This window comes from Trypanosoma cruzi, genomic scaffold, assembly GCF_000209065.1.
Source record: "Trypanosoma cruzi strain CL Brener 1047053516523 genomic scaffold, whole genome shotgun sequence".
In the NCBI taxonomy this organism is placed as follows: Eukaryota; Euglenozoa; class Kinetoplastea; order Trypanosomatida; family Trypanosomatidae; genus Trypanosoma; species Trypanosoma cruzi.
The window spans coordinates 75358-87024 of record NW_001849480.1 but is presented as its reverse complement, the minus strand read 5'-3'; the positions used below and the strand labels follow the sequence as shown (position 1 = coordinate 87024).

At 49.7% G+C, this 11667-nt stretch overlaps 6 protein-coding genes across 6 annotated transcripts, besides 18 other annotated features; all 6 read left to right on the top strand.

Annotated features, from left to right (window-relative positions):
• On the top strand, positions 1–964 carry Tc00.1047053507897.40 (acetyl-CoA carboxylase, putative; the record flags this gene model as incomplete). The annotated part of the gene is made up of 1 exon (XM_801718.1): positions 1–964. A coding segment is annotated over one exon (964 nt), but the record flags the coding sequence as incomplete, so codon positions are not given.
• Positions 1–11667: a sequence feature (heterozygous, non-Esmeraldo-like haplotype).
• Positions 1135–1178: a repeat region.
• Positions 1457–1506: a sequence feature (GA-rich).
• Positions 1615–3129, top strand: Tc00.1047053507897.30 (serine/threonine-protein kinase A, putative; the record flags this gene model as incomplete). The annotated part of the gene is made up of 1 exon (XM_801717.1): positions 1615–3129. One exon carries the CDS (start codon positions 1615–1617, stop codon positions 3127–3129), a length of 1515 nt encoding a protein of 504 aa, XP_806810.1.
• Positions 1691–1719: a microsatellite.
• Positions 3284–3317: a microsatellite.
• Positions 3384–3416: a microsatellite.
• Positions 3601–3632: a sequence feature (AT_rich).
• Positions 3652–3674: a sequence feature (AT_rich).
• Positions 3676–3720: a sequence feature (T-rich).
• Positions 3746–3788: a sequence feature (T-rich).
• Positions 3964–3987: a sequence feature (AT_rich).
• Positions 4034–4086: a microsatellite.
• Positions 4686–4727: a microsatellite.
• Positions 4825–4867: a microsatellite.
• On the top strand, positions 6174–7388 carry Tc00.1047053507897.20 (farnesyltransferase, putative; the record flags this gene model as incomplete). Its single annotated transcript, XM_801716.1, has 1 exon — positions 6174–7388. One exon carries the CDS (start codon positions 6174–6176, stop codon positions 7386–7388), a length of 1215 nt encoding a protein of 404 aa, XP_806809.1.
• Positions 7408–7433: a microsatellite.
• Positions 7697–7748: a microsatellite.
• Positions 7753–7795: a sequence feature (A-rich).
• Tc00.1047053507897.10 (hypothetical protein, conserved) lies at positions 7975–8589 on the top strand (the record flags this gene model as incomplete). The annotated part of the gene is made up of 1 exon (XM_801715.1): positions 7975–8589. One exon carries the CDS (start codon positions 7975–7977, stop codon positions 8587–8589), a length of 615 nt encoding a protein of 204 aa, XP_806808.1.
• On the top strand, positions 8911–10080 carry Tc00.1047053507897.4 (hypothetical protein, conserved; the record flags this gene model as incomplete). Its single annotated transcript, XM_801719.1, has 1 exon — positions 8911–10080. The coding sequence occupies one exon, from the start codon at positions 8911–8913 to the stop codon at positions 10078–10080; it is 1170 nt and encodes a 389-aa protein (XP_806812.1).
• Positions 10315–10887, top strand: Tc00.1047053507897.2 (hypothetical protein, conserved; the record flags this gene model as incomplete). The annotated part of the gene is made up of 1 exon (XM_801720.1): positions 10315–10887. The coding sequence occupies one exon, from the start codon at positions 10315–10317 to the stop codon at positions 10885–10887; it is 573 nt and encodes a 190-aa protein (XP_806813.1).
• Positions 10910–10944: a sequence feature (AT_rich).

Sequence of the window (11667 nt, the reverse complement as noted above, 5' to 3'; positions counted from 1 at the left end):
AGACGGGCAGATGCGCTTGACGACTTTCATCACGAGCGGCCTTCCATGCTTTATTTTGGCGAACTGGCGCGGTTTTTCAGGTGGAATGCGAGACATGTTTGACGAGGTGCTCAAGTTTGGTGCCTCCATCGTCGATAATGTCCGTGTCTACAACTGTCCTCTCTTTATTTACATTCCTCCCTGCGGTGAGCTGCGGGGCGGGGCGTGGGTTGTCGTTGACCCTTCCATCAACCACAACGGTGTGGTTGAGATGTACTGCGATCCCACCTCCCGCGGTGGCGTGATGGAGCCGTCTGGTGTTGTGGAAATCAAATTCCGGGAAAACGATGTACGGGAGCTCATCCGTCGCAGTAACCCACACCTTGCCGCATTAGACCATCAGAGGCTTCGAGATGAAGAGAACCGCCTGCTGCCGCTTTACCGCGATTTTGCCATTCGCTTTGCAGATCTACACGACACCCATTTTCGCATGCAGGCCACGGGTGCCGTGCGGGGCGTGGTACCGTGGAAGGATAGCAGACGCCTGTTTCACGCCAAACTGCAGCGCAAACTGAAGGAACTGTCGGTGGCAGTCTCGATGGTGGAGGCGAAAGAAGTTGGCTCCATTTCCGAGGGAGTCCGGAAAATTGAGGCGGCTTTTGCGCAGGATCATCCCGATATTCCGTGGGGAACTAATGATGCGCTGCACATGCAGTGGCTTACAGAAAAGGTGGAGTTGAATGGTGTCTTTTTGAGTGGCGTCTCGTTATTACCGCCGTCGCCCTTGACTGCGGTTGAAGAGGTGACACGTCTGACGGCTCAATGCCAGGGAACCGATGCGTTAGAAAATTGTTTTGAAAGCCTCTTTGAGGATGAAAATATGCTGAAGGCTGCGATGGGGGCCATGCGGCGAATACGGGACCGTGCAGAGAAGGTAGAGAAGCTTACCTTTAAGGAGGGTGAGATGGCCAGCAAACCCGAGTAAACGTATCGTATTTTGTTTTATGAAGGCTTTTTCCTCCCTCTTCTCATTCTTACTTGTGTGTGTGTGTGTGTCTTTGTGTAAAGATGTACAACTGGCAGTTGTTTATGGGTCACTTGTTTTTTCCGCAGTTGCACGACAAGACACGTTCGTAGTGGCGCAATTGGCTTCTGGGAAAGGGAAAGAGAGGAGAAGATGGGGGAGGAGGGGAAAGGAGCAAAGTTGCCATGATAATTTAACGGGAACATATACATACATACATAATATACCTGTATGTTTATGCTTATAGAGAGAGGGAGATGGGAAGTGTGAGTGATATGTTTTGAAAACGAGAATAACAGATGGGCACACACGAAGTGGACGAAACGACATAATGACGAAGGCCTTATTTGCCAGCGACGCGTGCGACTTTTATTGTTATTATTATTAATTATTCCTCTTTGAGACTTTTTGAATGCCTTTCGTACGTTCGATGCCTTTCCAACTTTTTTACCGCTTTATCTTTTCCTTTCTTTCTTTCTTTCTTTTTTCCTTTTTTTTCTTCTAATTCATCGCACCATTATTATTTTCTTGCCGATCGTTTGGATGATGATCATCGTCGTTCCGGCTCCTCCGGGTGGGTGGCAGGATTTTCTCCATCTCCCCAGGCATGGATGCGCGTTCAAAGCCGTTGGGCGGAAAGGAGTGAATGGAAGAAATTTGACTGCACTGTCATGTTTCAATCCTTCCTTTTTGTTTTTGTTTTTGTTTTTGTTTTTTATGTCTGTGTGTGGTGTACATGTATGTATTCTCCCCTGCTGTCTATCTCTCTCTCTCTCCCTCTCTGCTCAGTGATAGTGAGGACAATGACCGACACAAAACGGATGGCAAATGCCAATAGCGGCCTGCCGCAACCCCCCGCCGAAGGTGATGCCGCGAAGTCCGACCCATTGGAGGGCATTCTTGGCACGCATCCGGATTGCAAATATATAAAGAAGAAGTTACTGGGCCAGGGCAGTTTTGGCAGCGCGTGGCGTGTGGAGGAACGGGAAACAGGGACGATCTACGCGGCGAAAGTCATGGACACCAACAACATGAGCTCCAAGGATCGCGGTTTTGTAACAAACGAAGTAAAGTGCCTCTCGCGCTGCAACAATGCGAACATCATACGACATCACGTTTCTTACGAACGGGGTGGGATGCTTCTGATCATCATGGAATACGCTGACGGTGGAGATCTCTACAAGCAAATTAAAGCACGACAGCAGTCCACACGGTATTTTAAGGAGCACGAGGTCCTATTTATTTTCCTACAGCTCTGTCTTGCCCTTGACCACATCCACATGAACAAGATGATGCACAGGGACCTGAAAACAGCCAATGTCCTTCTTACCACCACAGGGCTGGTGAAGCTGGGCGATTTTGGTTTCTCCCGGCAGTATGAGGACTCGCTCTCCAACCCAGTCGGCTCCACATTCTGCGGCACGCCGTACTACTTGAGCCCGGAGCTCTGGCGCCGCGCACCATACAGCAAGAAGAGTGAGATGTGGGCGCTTGGTGTTGTGTTGTATGAAGTTATTGTCCTCAAACGCCCCTTTGGCGGCCGTAACATGGACGAGCTCATTGACAACATTCTGCACGCCCGCCGCCAGCCGCTTCCAAATATTTACAGTGAAGATCTACGCAACGTGTGCGACCAGCTGCTCTCGCTTGACCCGAAGTATCGCCCGTCTCTTCGACAGTTGTTTCAACAGCCGTTTATCCGCAAAGGGCTTGAGACGCTGCGTCGTAGTGTATTGAACCACAACCGCATTCCGCAGAATGTGCAGAAGGACATTGCCTGCAACGTGGACGAGGTGCTCAACTCCGACATTCAAGACTACGAGAGCAGTCGTGTGGTGCCGCGGCGAGGGATTGTCACCCGGCACACGGCAGATCGCGGCTGGCAGGATTGCGAACTTTTGTTGGACGAGGAGGCGGTCGTTATGCGGGATGTGGCGACTGGCTCGGAGGAGCGTGTTGAACTGAACGCCCTGACATCCGTTTGTCCCATTGACGCCGCGATTGCGCATGAAAAGTTTGTCTTTGCGATGAAAAACCAAACTGGGAAGGCCTTTTGGTTCAAAGAAGTCAACGAGACGTCGTACGAGGAGTGGCTTGTCGCTCTGCAGAACGCCTTGCCATTTTAAGGCGTTCATGTAGAGAGAGAGAAAGAAAGAGAAAGATCCGTGGATGTGCGCTTTCCGGTGAGAAATTCATGCAGATCCATTCGATGTATTTTTGTAATGTACACACACACACACACAGAGAGAGAGAGAGACACACAGGCCTAGGAGCATTGAGTATACATACACATATATACATATATACATATATATTTGTATGCATGTATACTCACAGGCCGGAGTATTTTATTGGTATTACATCCATGGATGCACGCATGTTTTTTTTTTTTCCTTTTTTTTTTTTTTTTCTTCTCTGCATTTATTTTATTCCGCCGGCAGCCCGTTACATCTGTGCGATGGCACGCCCGACGTGTTTTGGTGGAGCGGCGTTGACGTCACTCCACGCCTGCAAACAGGGAAAATGGAAAAAAGAACAAAAAACTTTTGGTTAACAAATGAGCGGTCGAGCGTGGAGGTGGCGAAGCACAACAAAAGAAAATTTAAAGAAAAATATTTAAAAAAAAAAAGTTGAATTCAAAAGGAGGGAAATAAAAATAAAATTTTTTTTACAAAAAAAAAGAAAAAAAAAGAGGAAAACAAACAAACAAAAAAAAAGAGGATTTTTCTTCTTTCTTTTTAGAAGGAAGTGAAGACAAACGAAATGAAAAGAAAAAAAAAAAAAATGTACACGTGCGGAAGAGACGAAAAGGAGAACACATCGAAATGAAGAGAAGCGCAAGGGGGGAAATGAGGGGTCGTCTCACCCAATCCATTTGTGCGCGTGTACGCGATGAATGCCTCCTTCCCCCCTCCCTTGCCGTGCCGGCATTATACCGCCGTGCAGCGGCTAAAAGGGACAAAAAAAAAATATATTTTTTTTTTCCCCAATTGAAAGGAGTAAACAGAACGCACAAAAGAAGACGAAGACAAAAGAAATAAAGAAAAAAAAAAAAGAAACAAAAAAAAAAAAAAAAGAAGAAATGTAAGTTGTGGGAACGCAGGAGGATCATGTGCGTGTGTCTTTGTGTTGTTGAGATACGACACATCACATTTCCTGTGGAGAAGAGGACGTTTGTTGCATATTATTCCCTCTGGGTTTTTTTTATTTTATTTTCCTTTGCGTTTACTTCTTCCTTTGGGCTTTACTATTTGTGTGTGTGTGTGTGTGCTCTGCATTGCAATGGAATATCCGCATACATATATAAATACGGGCGCCTAATGTGGCAAGCAGATGTATTTATGCGTGTGTGTGGGTACATGGATGTATTTTGCAAATGATGGTTTCTTGTCTCTCACGTATTGGTTTATTTTGCGACCTTTTTTTTTTTTTGTGTGTGGCGAGTGCCTCATCATTGATGCCTTCTTTTTTTTTTTTTTGTGTGTGTGTTTTTTAAGCTCTGAACGACGTCCTGTTTTTGTTTTTTCTTATGGGTTTATTTGTGTGTGTGTGTGTGTGTTTTAGTTGTAGTATTTGTGTGCTTTAAGGATAAATACTGCGGCCACCATTTTTTGTTGGTTTTGTATTGCTGGACCGTGGCCGCCGCCTCCTCATGGTGCCGTGTTTTACTGCGGATATATTGTGCTTGTTTGTTTGTTTGTGTTTTTGTGTGCTTCTTCGTTTGCGGAGAGTGGGTGGATGGGGGGGGGGAGAAGGCGGACAACACGGCAGGATGGGCTCTGCGCCATCCCTCCATCCACCGCAGCAGAGCCGCGCCTTCTTATATACATATATATAAATATATACGATATATGTATGATGTATTCCGATTTTTCCTTAACCTTTTCTTTTTTTTTCTTCTTTTTTAATTATTTATTTCTCACTGATTTGCTGTGAAGTTCCGTCTTTTTTGTTATTGTTCTTCGGCCGTCTCCTCTCCCTCCCTCCTCCCCCTTTTTCCCCCGGAGGAGTGCCTCTGGGAGCGGGGCGGTGCGTCTGCAGGGCCGCCCTTTTTCTGCTCCCCCCAACACCTCTCTTTTTGTGCTCATGTGTGCATCCCACATGTAATGTAGTCCATGTGGACGTGTGGGATGTCTGGTTGTGTTTTGTCTGCATGGGCCTGTGCGGAAAGGGGAAGGGGGAGGAGGAGCGATTGGTGCCTGCGATGAACAGACGGTGGGCGGATGGGCTTCGCACAGACACACGTTTTACCCCTTTTGCCGCCGTGGCTGCACACGGCTCTCACGCCATGTGAGTGGGGGATGATTCTCTCTCAATCTTTTTTTTTTTGCTCTGACTGCTGTTTCTGGTGAATTTTTTTTTTTCTTTGTTTTACCGCAGGGGAAGGGGTGTGTCTGTGCGTGGATTTATGTGTGGAGTGGTTTGGCTGTAAAGAGGAAGGGGGCGAATGAAAGTGACGGCGTTAACTGTGCGGGAGAGTCCGTTGAATCCGAACGTGGCGGTTTTGTCATGCACGGCCATTCATCCACCGCCTCCTCCACATGCGCCTTCCGAGGCTGTGGGTTTAAAGGCGGGGCCGCGGGAGTACCGCGTGGAGCTCACAGTGGCGCAGCTGGCGGCATTAACGACGAGGCTTCGACGATTGCTGAATTTACCCCCGACGTGAAACACACACACAAAACGAACTCCATCGTCATCGTGGCCCTGCAGTGTGTAGCGTAGACCGTATGCCTGCATGATTGCGCGCGGATATGCATATACAATTTCTGTCTGTCTGTTTATGTGTGTGTGCTTGACGACCGTCTGAGTTCGCATTCATCTGCATGTATCCATCATCCTTGCCTTTCTTTCTGTGTGTGTCTTTGCCTTCTCGGTGGAGGGCGGGTGCGGGGGGCGATGGCGGCTGTTTGAGCAGCGGCAAAGGAGGGAAATGGGCGAAGTTACATTTCTCCGTCATCTCGCCGAACGTGGCATTTTACCGCTTCTTTTCTTACCCTTCTCTTCTTCTCCCTCCGTGTAGTGCAGCACAGTCGTAGGGGTTTTAGCAGACCGTCGCCTCGCTCCTTGTAGAGTAGCAGCGGCCAGAAAACAACATATATATACAAATAAATATACCCCCGAAATAAAAAGTTAAAAATAACCACAAAACAAAACAAGAAGAAAAAGAAAAATGGAGTACATGGAGGAGTTGTACGCCATGGTGCGTATGAAGTGGCGGCTGCGTCGCATTGAAAAGGGTATTGCGTGTAACGACGAGGATCTCCGCTTTTGCTACGACATACTGCAGGCCGTCTCACGTTCATTTGCGGTTGTAATCATGGAGCTCGATGAAGAGATGCGAGATGCAGTGTGCATTTTTTACCTTGTCCTTCGTGCCCTCGACACAGTGGAGGACGATATGAGTATTCCCGTTGACTTTAAGCTGCGGGAGCTGCCAAAGTTTCATGAGCACCTGCACGACACGACGTGGTGCATGTCCGGCGTCGGTGTGGGCCGTGAGCGCGAGCTTCTTGAGCGCTATACACACGTCACGCGCGCCTACTCGAGGCTTGGCAAGGCATACCAGGACGTCATCTCTGGTATTTGCGAACGGATGGCGAATGGAATGTGCGACTTCCTTACGCGAAAGGTTGAGACCAAGGCGGATTACGATCTCTACTGCCACTACGTCGCCGGACTTGTTGGGCACGGCCTCACACTTCTGTATGTATCGAGTGGGCTGGAGGACGTGCGGCTTGCCGATGACCTGACGAACGCCAATCACATGGGACTGTTTTTGCAGAAGACAAACATTATTCGTGACTTTTACGAGGACATTCGCGAGGTGCCGCCCCGTGTCTTTTGGCCACGCGAGATATGGGAGAAGTACACGGACGATCTTCACGCCTTTAAGGACGAATTGCATGAGGCCAAAGCCGTTGAGTGCCTGAACGCGATGGTGGCGGATGCCCTGGTGCACGTGCCGCACGTCGTTGAGTACCTCGCCTCCCTGCGGGATCCATCCGTGTTTACCTTCAGCGCCATTCCTCAGGTGATGGCGATGGCTACCCTTTCGCTGGTATTTAACAACAAGGACGTTTTCCACACGAAGGTGAAGACGACACGCGGTGCCACGGCTCGCATCTTCCACTACTCAACAGAGCTGCAGGCGACCCTGCAGATGCTGAAGACATATACCCTCCGTCTGGCTGCACGTATGAATGCCCAAGATGCCTGCTACGACAGAATTGAGCATCTTGTGAATGACGCAATACGTGCTATGGAGTCACACCAGAAACCCAATGGCGAGAGTGTGGCGCGCTCTATGTTGATGCGCTACCCCGCGCTTGGTGGTCACCTGCTGTACACTCTCGTTGACAACGTTGTTGGATATCTTGGGAAGTAAATGTTTCACACTCGTTACAAACAACAAAAACAACAACAACAACAAAGTAATAATGCTAAGGAAAAACAAAGATGGGACAAGAAGCGTTGAAATTCAAATATAGTTTGTGTGTTGAACGGATTTTTTTTTCTCTCTCTCTCTCTGTGTGTACGCAGATTCATCCATACTTACCTTCTATTCCCCTTTTTGGTTTATTTACAGGCACACATGTATTAATACGCTTGTAACCATCTGTACTTATGGCTATTACAACTGGTAGTACGCCTATTTAAGCTGTTGTAGAATGCGGGGCATGGTGCCGTGAAGGGATGCAAATATATAAATATATATATTTATTTATGTGCATGTATATTTATGTGTTGCATTCCTTTTGTGTTTTTTTATTGTTTTTTTTTGTTTTTTGTTTTCCGTCTGTGCGTGGGAATCCGCTTCTGTCGGTCCACCGCTTTTTTTTTCCCCCCGCTGAGTTTGTTGGCTGCTGCCCCTTTTTTTTCCCCTCCTTTATAACTGTTCTCTCTGCCTTTTGCTTTGTTTCTTTTTTTGTCTTCTGCAGCAGCAGCAGCCACTCTGCGTTGACGTTGGGTGAATGAACTCACTGGGCGATCGATTTCGGTGTGTTGTTGCCCTTCTCAGCGGCGATGCGGGCAATGACGACAACACCGCAGCGTACCACGTTGCCATCGTCATGCCGGCGATGGGTGCCGCGGCGCTTGAAGAGGAAGTTGCGGCAAACACCGTTGCCTTTGGAGCGGCGAACAAAATGAAAATTGTTGATTGGGGAAGCGACACGGCGGCACTTCTCGCGGCGGCGCACGGGCCGGCGCTGGCACACGTCTCGCTGTTGCGCGCTGACGCCGTTGCGTTTGCCGACGCACGGCAGCAACTGCTGGCGCATCACGACCCCACGCTTCTCCTGCTGGAGCTCGCCTGCGAGAAGGCGATGCCGTTTGCCGCGGAATACACGGCGGGAGACGAGTGGAGTTGGATCCGGCCCCCGTCGAGTTATTTTGCCGAACTCACAGAAAGTGAGCGAGACGCGGCTGTTTGCATTCCGGCGGTGATGCGCTGCTCGTGCCCTCTCGCCCGTGCGACAGCGTCGTTGTTGTCACCGTCGTTGTGGATGAACAGTGCCGTCACGCTGAATGGGATGCTGCGCGAGGTAGGCTACAAGGTCGGTTGCCTGTCGAAATACGGATCGTGACAGGGCCGATGCGATGTGCGGTTGATATTTTCTGCGAGCCGTCGCAGCAGGAGTTGTTTTGTCGCCGGCACCGTCGGGAATATGAGACGCAAAAGGGGGAGGGAGAAGTGTGTGCCTTCCCTGTTTGTTTGTTGTTGTTGTTTTTTTACTTGTTGTGCTTTTCCTCTCTTCTTTTTTCTTGTGTGTTTGCCTGTTCCTCTGTTGTGATCCTGCAATTTCCCACCCATCCGGCTACTTCTTTGCCCCGCGTCTCCCTTGTCGCTTTGGAGGAGTTTATTTGTAGAGAATTTGGACGGGGCGAAATCATTACGGAGGTGCGCCATGGTGTCTGTGGATCTTCTCCATGTGCTTACGGTCTGCGTGCGAGGGGCGCTGGCGGCCCAGCGGTACATTGCGCTGGAACTACTGAAGGTGCAGGAGCTTGAAACGCAGCTGCCCGCTCTCCCCATCATGGATCAGGACCCACAAACAAAGAAGGTTCTGTTAGCATTGCTGCACCAGGCGGTAACCGTCAAAGTGAAGGAGCAGTTGAGCAACAAGGAGGACGCCGCCGCCATGGACCTTGTGACCACGGCAGATGTCGTGACGCAGGCCGTCGTGGAACATGTTTTGCGGGACGCATTCTCTGATATGCCCTTCACAATTGTCGGGGAGGAAGAAGTGGCAAGCGTATCTGTGAAATCTCTGGCGGAACGCTGTGTGGAGAAGTATTATAGGGAACTCACCTTGGTGCCGTATCAGACGGAGCTTGAGGCCCACGCATGCCGCATGGGTAGTCAAGTGACTGCGACAACATGGAAGGAACTGCGCGAGAGGGTTGGTGTGTTTATTGATCCCATTGACGGGACAAACTGTTTTGTTGAGGGACTGTGGGAAGTTCCACTGACACTTGTGGGTCTTACTCTCGATGGTGTTCCGGTCGCCGGGGTAGTGAACCGCGTGTTTGGCTTCAGCGTGGCACAAATGATCTCTGAAAACAGCAGTAGGAGCAGCACAAGTCTTTCGTATGTGTGGAACTTTGGATTAAAAGAACCTTTTATTGTGCATGAGGGTAGGCGCGTGGTACCCGCTGCCACCTACAAAATTGTATCTGCGAACAGCGTGCTGCGTGTAATTGGTTCCAGTACAACGAAGAGTCAGTGCTTTGCTGATGTACTTGAGAAGCTTTTTCCCATTGAGATGCATGGTGCAAGAGGCGCGGGTAACAAACTGATGTTTCTTATTTCATCGATGCTCGCAGGGTCGCCTTCTGTGCAGAGTTGCGATGTATTCATCTCACCAGAAGACACCATCAAGAAGTGGGACACGTGCGCCCCTCACGCGTTTATTGTGGCTCTCGGTGGGGAGCTGCACACATTGCGGGGCGATGTGGTGCGATACTCGCTGCACGGAAAAGATCTCGCAAGACTTTCCTCTGGGGTTTTGGGAGTCTCGCGCCGCTCCAAACTGGAGGTCGCACGGCGCATAAAATGGTCTTCTTCATCCCTTTAACAGCACAACCCCTCCCACTCGTTTCATCCAGCAAATAACACAGAAAACGGATATATGAATACTACCCCGTATGTTTATGTATGTGTGCTTAAATATTTTCTGTCCGTGCTGTGGTTTTGGCTCCTTGTGTCTCTGGTGTTTTGCTTACGAAGCGGCATTTTTTTTTCCCTCTTCTAGTTGTTGTTTTGTTCCTTTTTTTTTCCCGACTATTTGCGTTTGACACTAAAAGTTTTTATGTCCACCAACCCGAAGTACGGTCGAGAAGCGCTGCGGGCGCGTTTCGCGGATGCAGCGAAGAGTGTCACCGAGTTGTACCGCACCGCGGTTGTTTCGTACGATGCCGGGTACCGCGACGCCCTGTTGTTTGTTCATCGCTACATTCTGCTTGACACCCCGGCCGCAATGACAACCGACGTCGTTTTGCCCCATAGTGGCCAGCCGCCCGCAAAGACGGCGAGTCCATTGGCATCAGCGCGGTCACCGGAAGCAGAACGATTGCTGCGGTTCATTCAAAACACGCTCAAGCGCCACGAAGCGGTGTCGGCCGCCTCACGTGGCATGTCACGCCGGCGGAAGCGCTCCCCGGGCTGGATCGAGCGGCCGGCGTGTGGTGTGTGCGCGGATGGGGAGAGCAGTATCATGCCGGATGGCGGTCGTGGCGCGCCGTGTCGCCGGACAAGTTTCTCCGCCCGTGTATTCGAGGAGTCGGGCGCGGAGGTACACGACATGCTGAGCAACGTCCGCATCGCACATCCTGCGGAGTCCGACTCGGGAATATCAGACGAAGAGTTTGCAGCGGAACGGTAAAGGGGCTAAGTGGGACACAGACTTTAATACATATATATATATACATTATATTATATTGTAGGTAAAACAAGGGGGTGAGGGGGTCTTGCATGGATTGGATTGCGCCCCCACCTCAATCATGTATGATAGCTTTTTTGTCACATCATCTTCCAATGGTGTGCGCCGAAAACCGAAGATGCCGTTGGGTACCCAAAATGTAATGGCGTGATGCGAATTCACCGCAGGGATTTTAGAAATTACAGGCGGCATTAAACGCCAGCGAATTCATCATCAGATCTGTGGAGGGTGTACGGCATCGTGGCGAGCGTGGCACACGACGGTGTTGTTTACATGTGGCCCTGCCATTTACAGCTGTGACACTGCGCTGCGTGGAAGGCACGGAGGAGAAGCAGCGAGTGGTGCCATGAGACAGGTAGAAGTCCCAGGAAAGAAAAGTATACGAGGAGAAAAAGGGTGCTGATGGAAGTTTCGGTTCATGTAGATCTGCAAGGATTCCAGCGTCGAACCACCAGATGGGAATTGTTTGGGCTCCGTTTCCAACGCTCCCCTGCGCTGGTGAAGACCATCCACAAAACATCACATCTAAAAGAACTGATGGTACGGATGACGCTGATGGAAAGGCGGTTGTGCGCCCTATGATTGCATCACGTTGTTTCTGTTTATTAAATGCCCATTTTGTTTTTTCTTCCTTAACGAGTAGCATACACTGGAGGCGGCGATGAAATAATTATGGAAGCCGTCCAGCGTGTTGAATGTGAAGGTCATTAAGTTCTTTCTCTT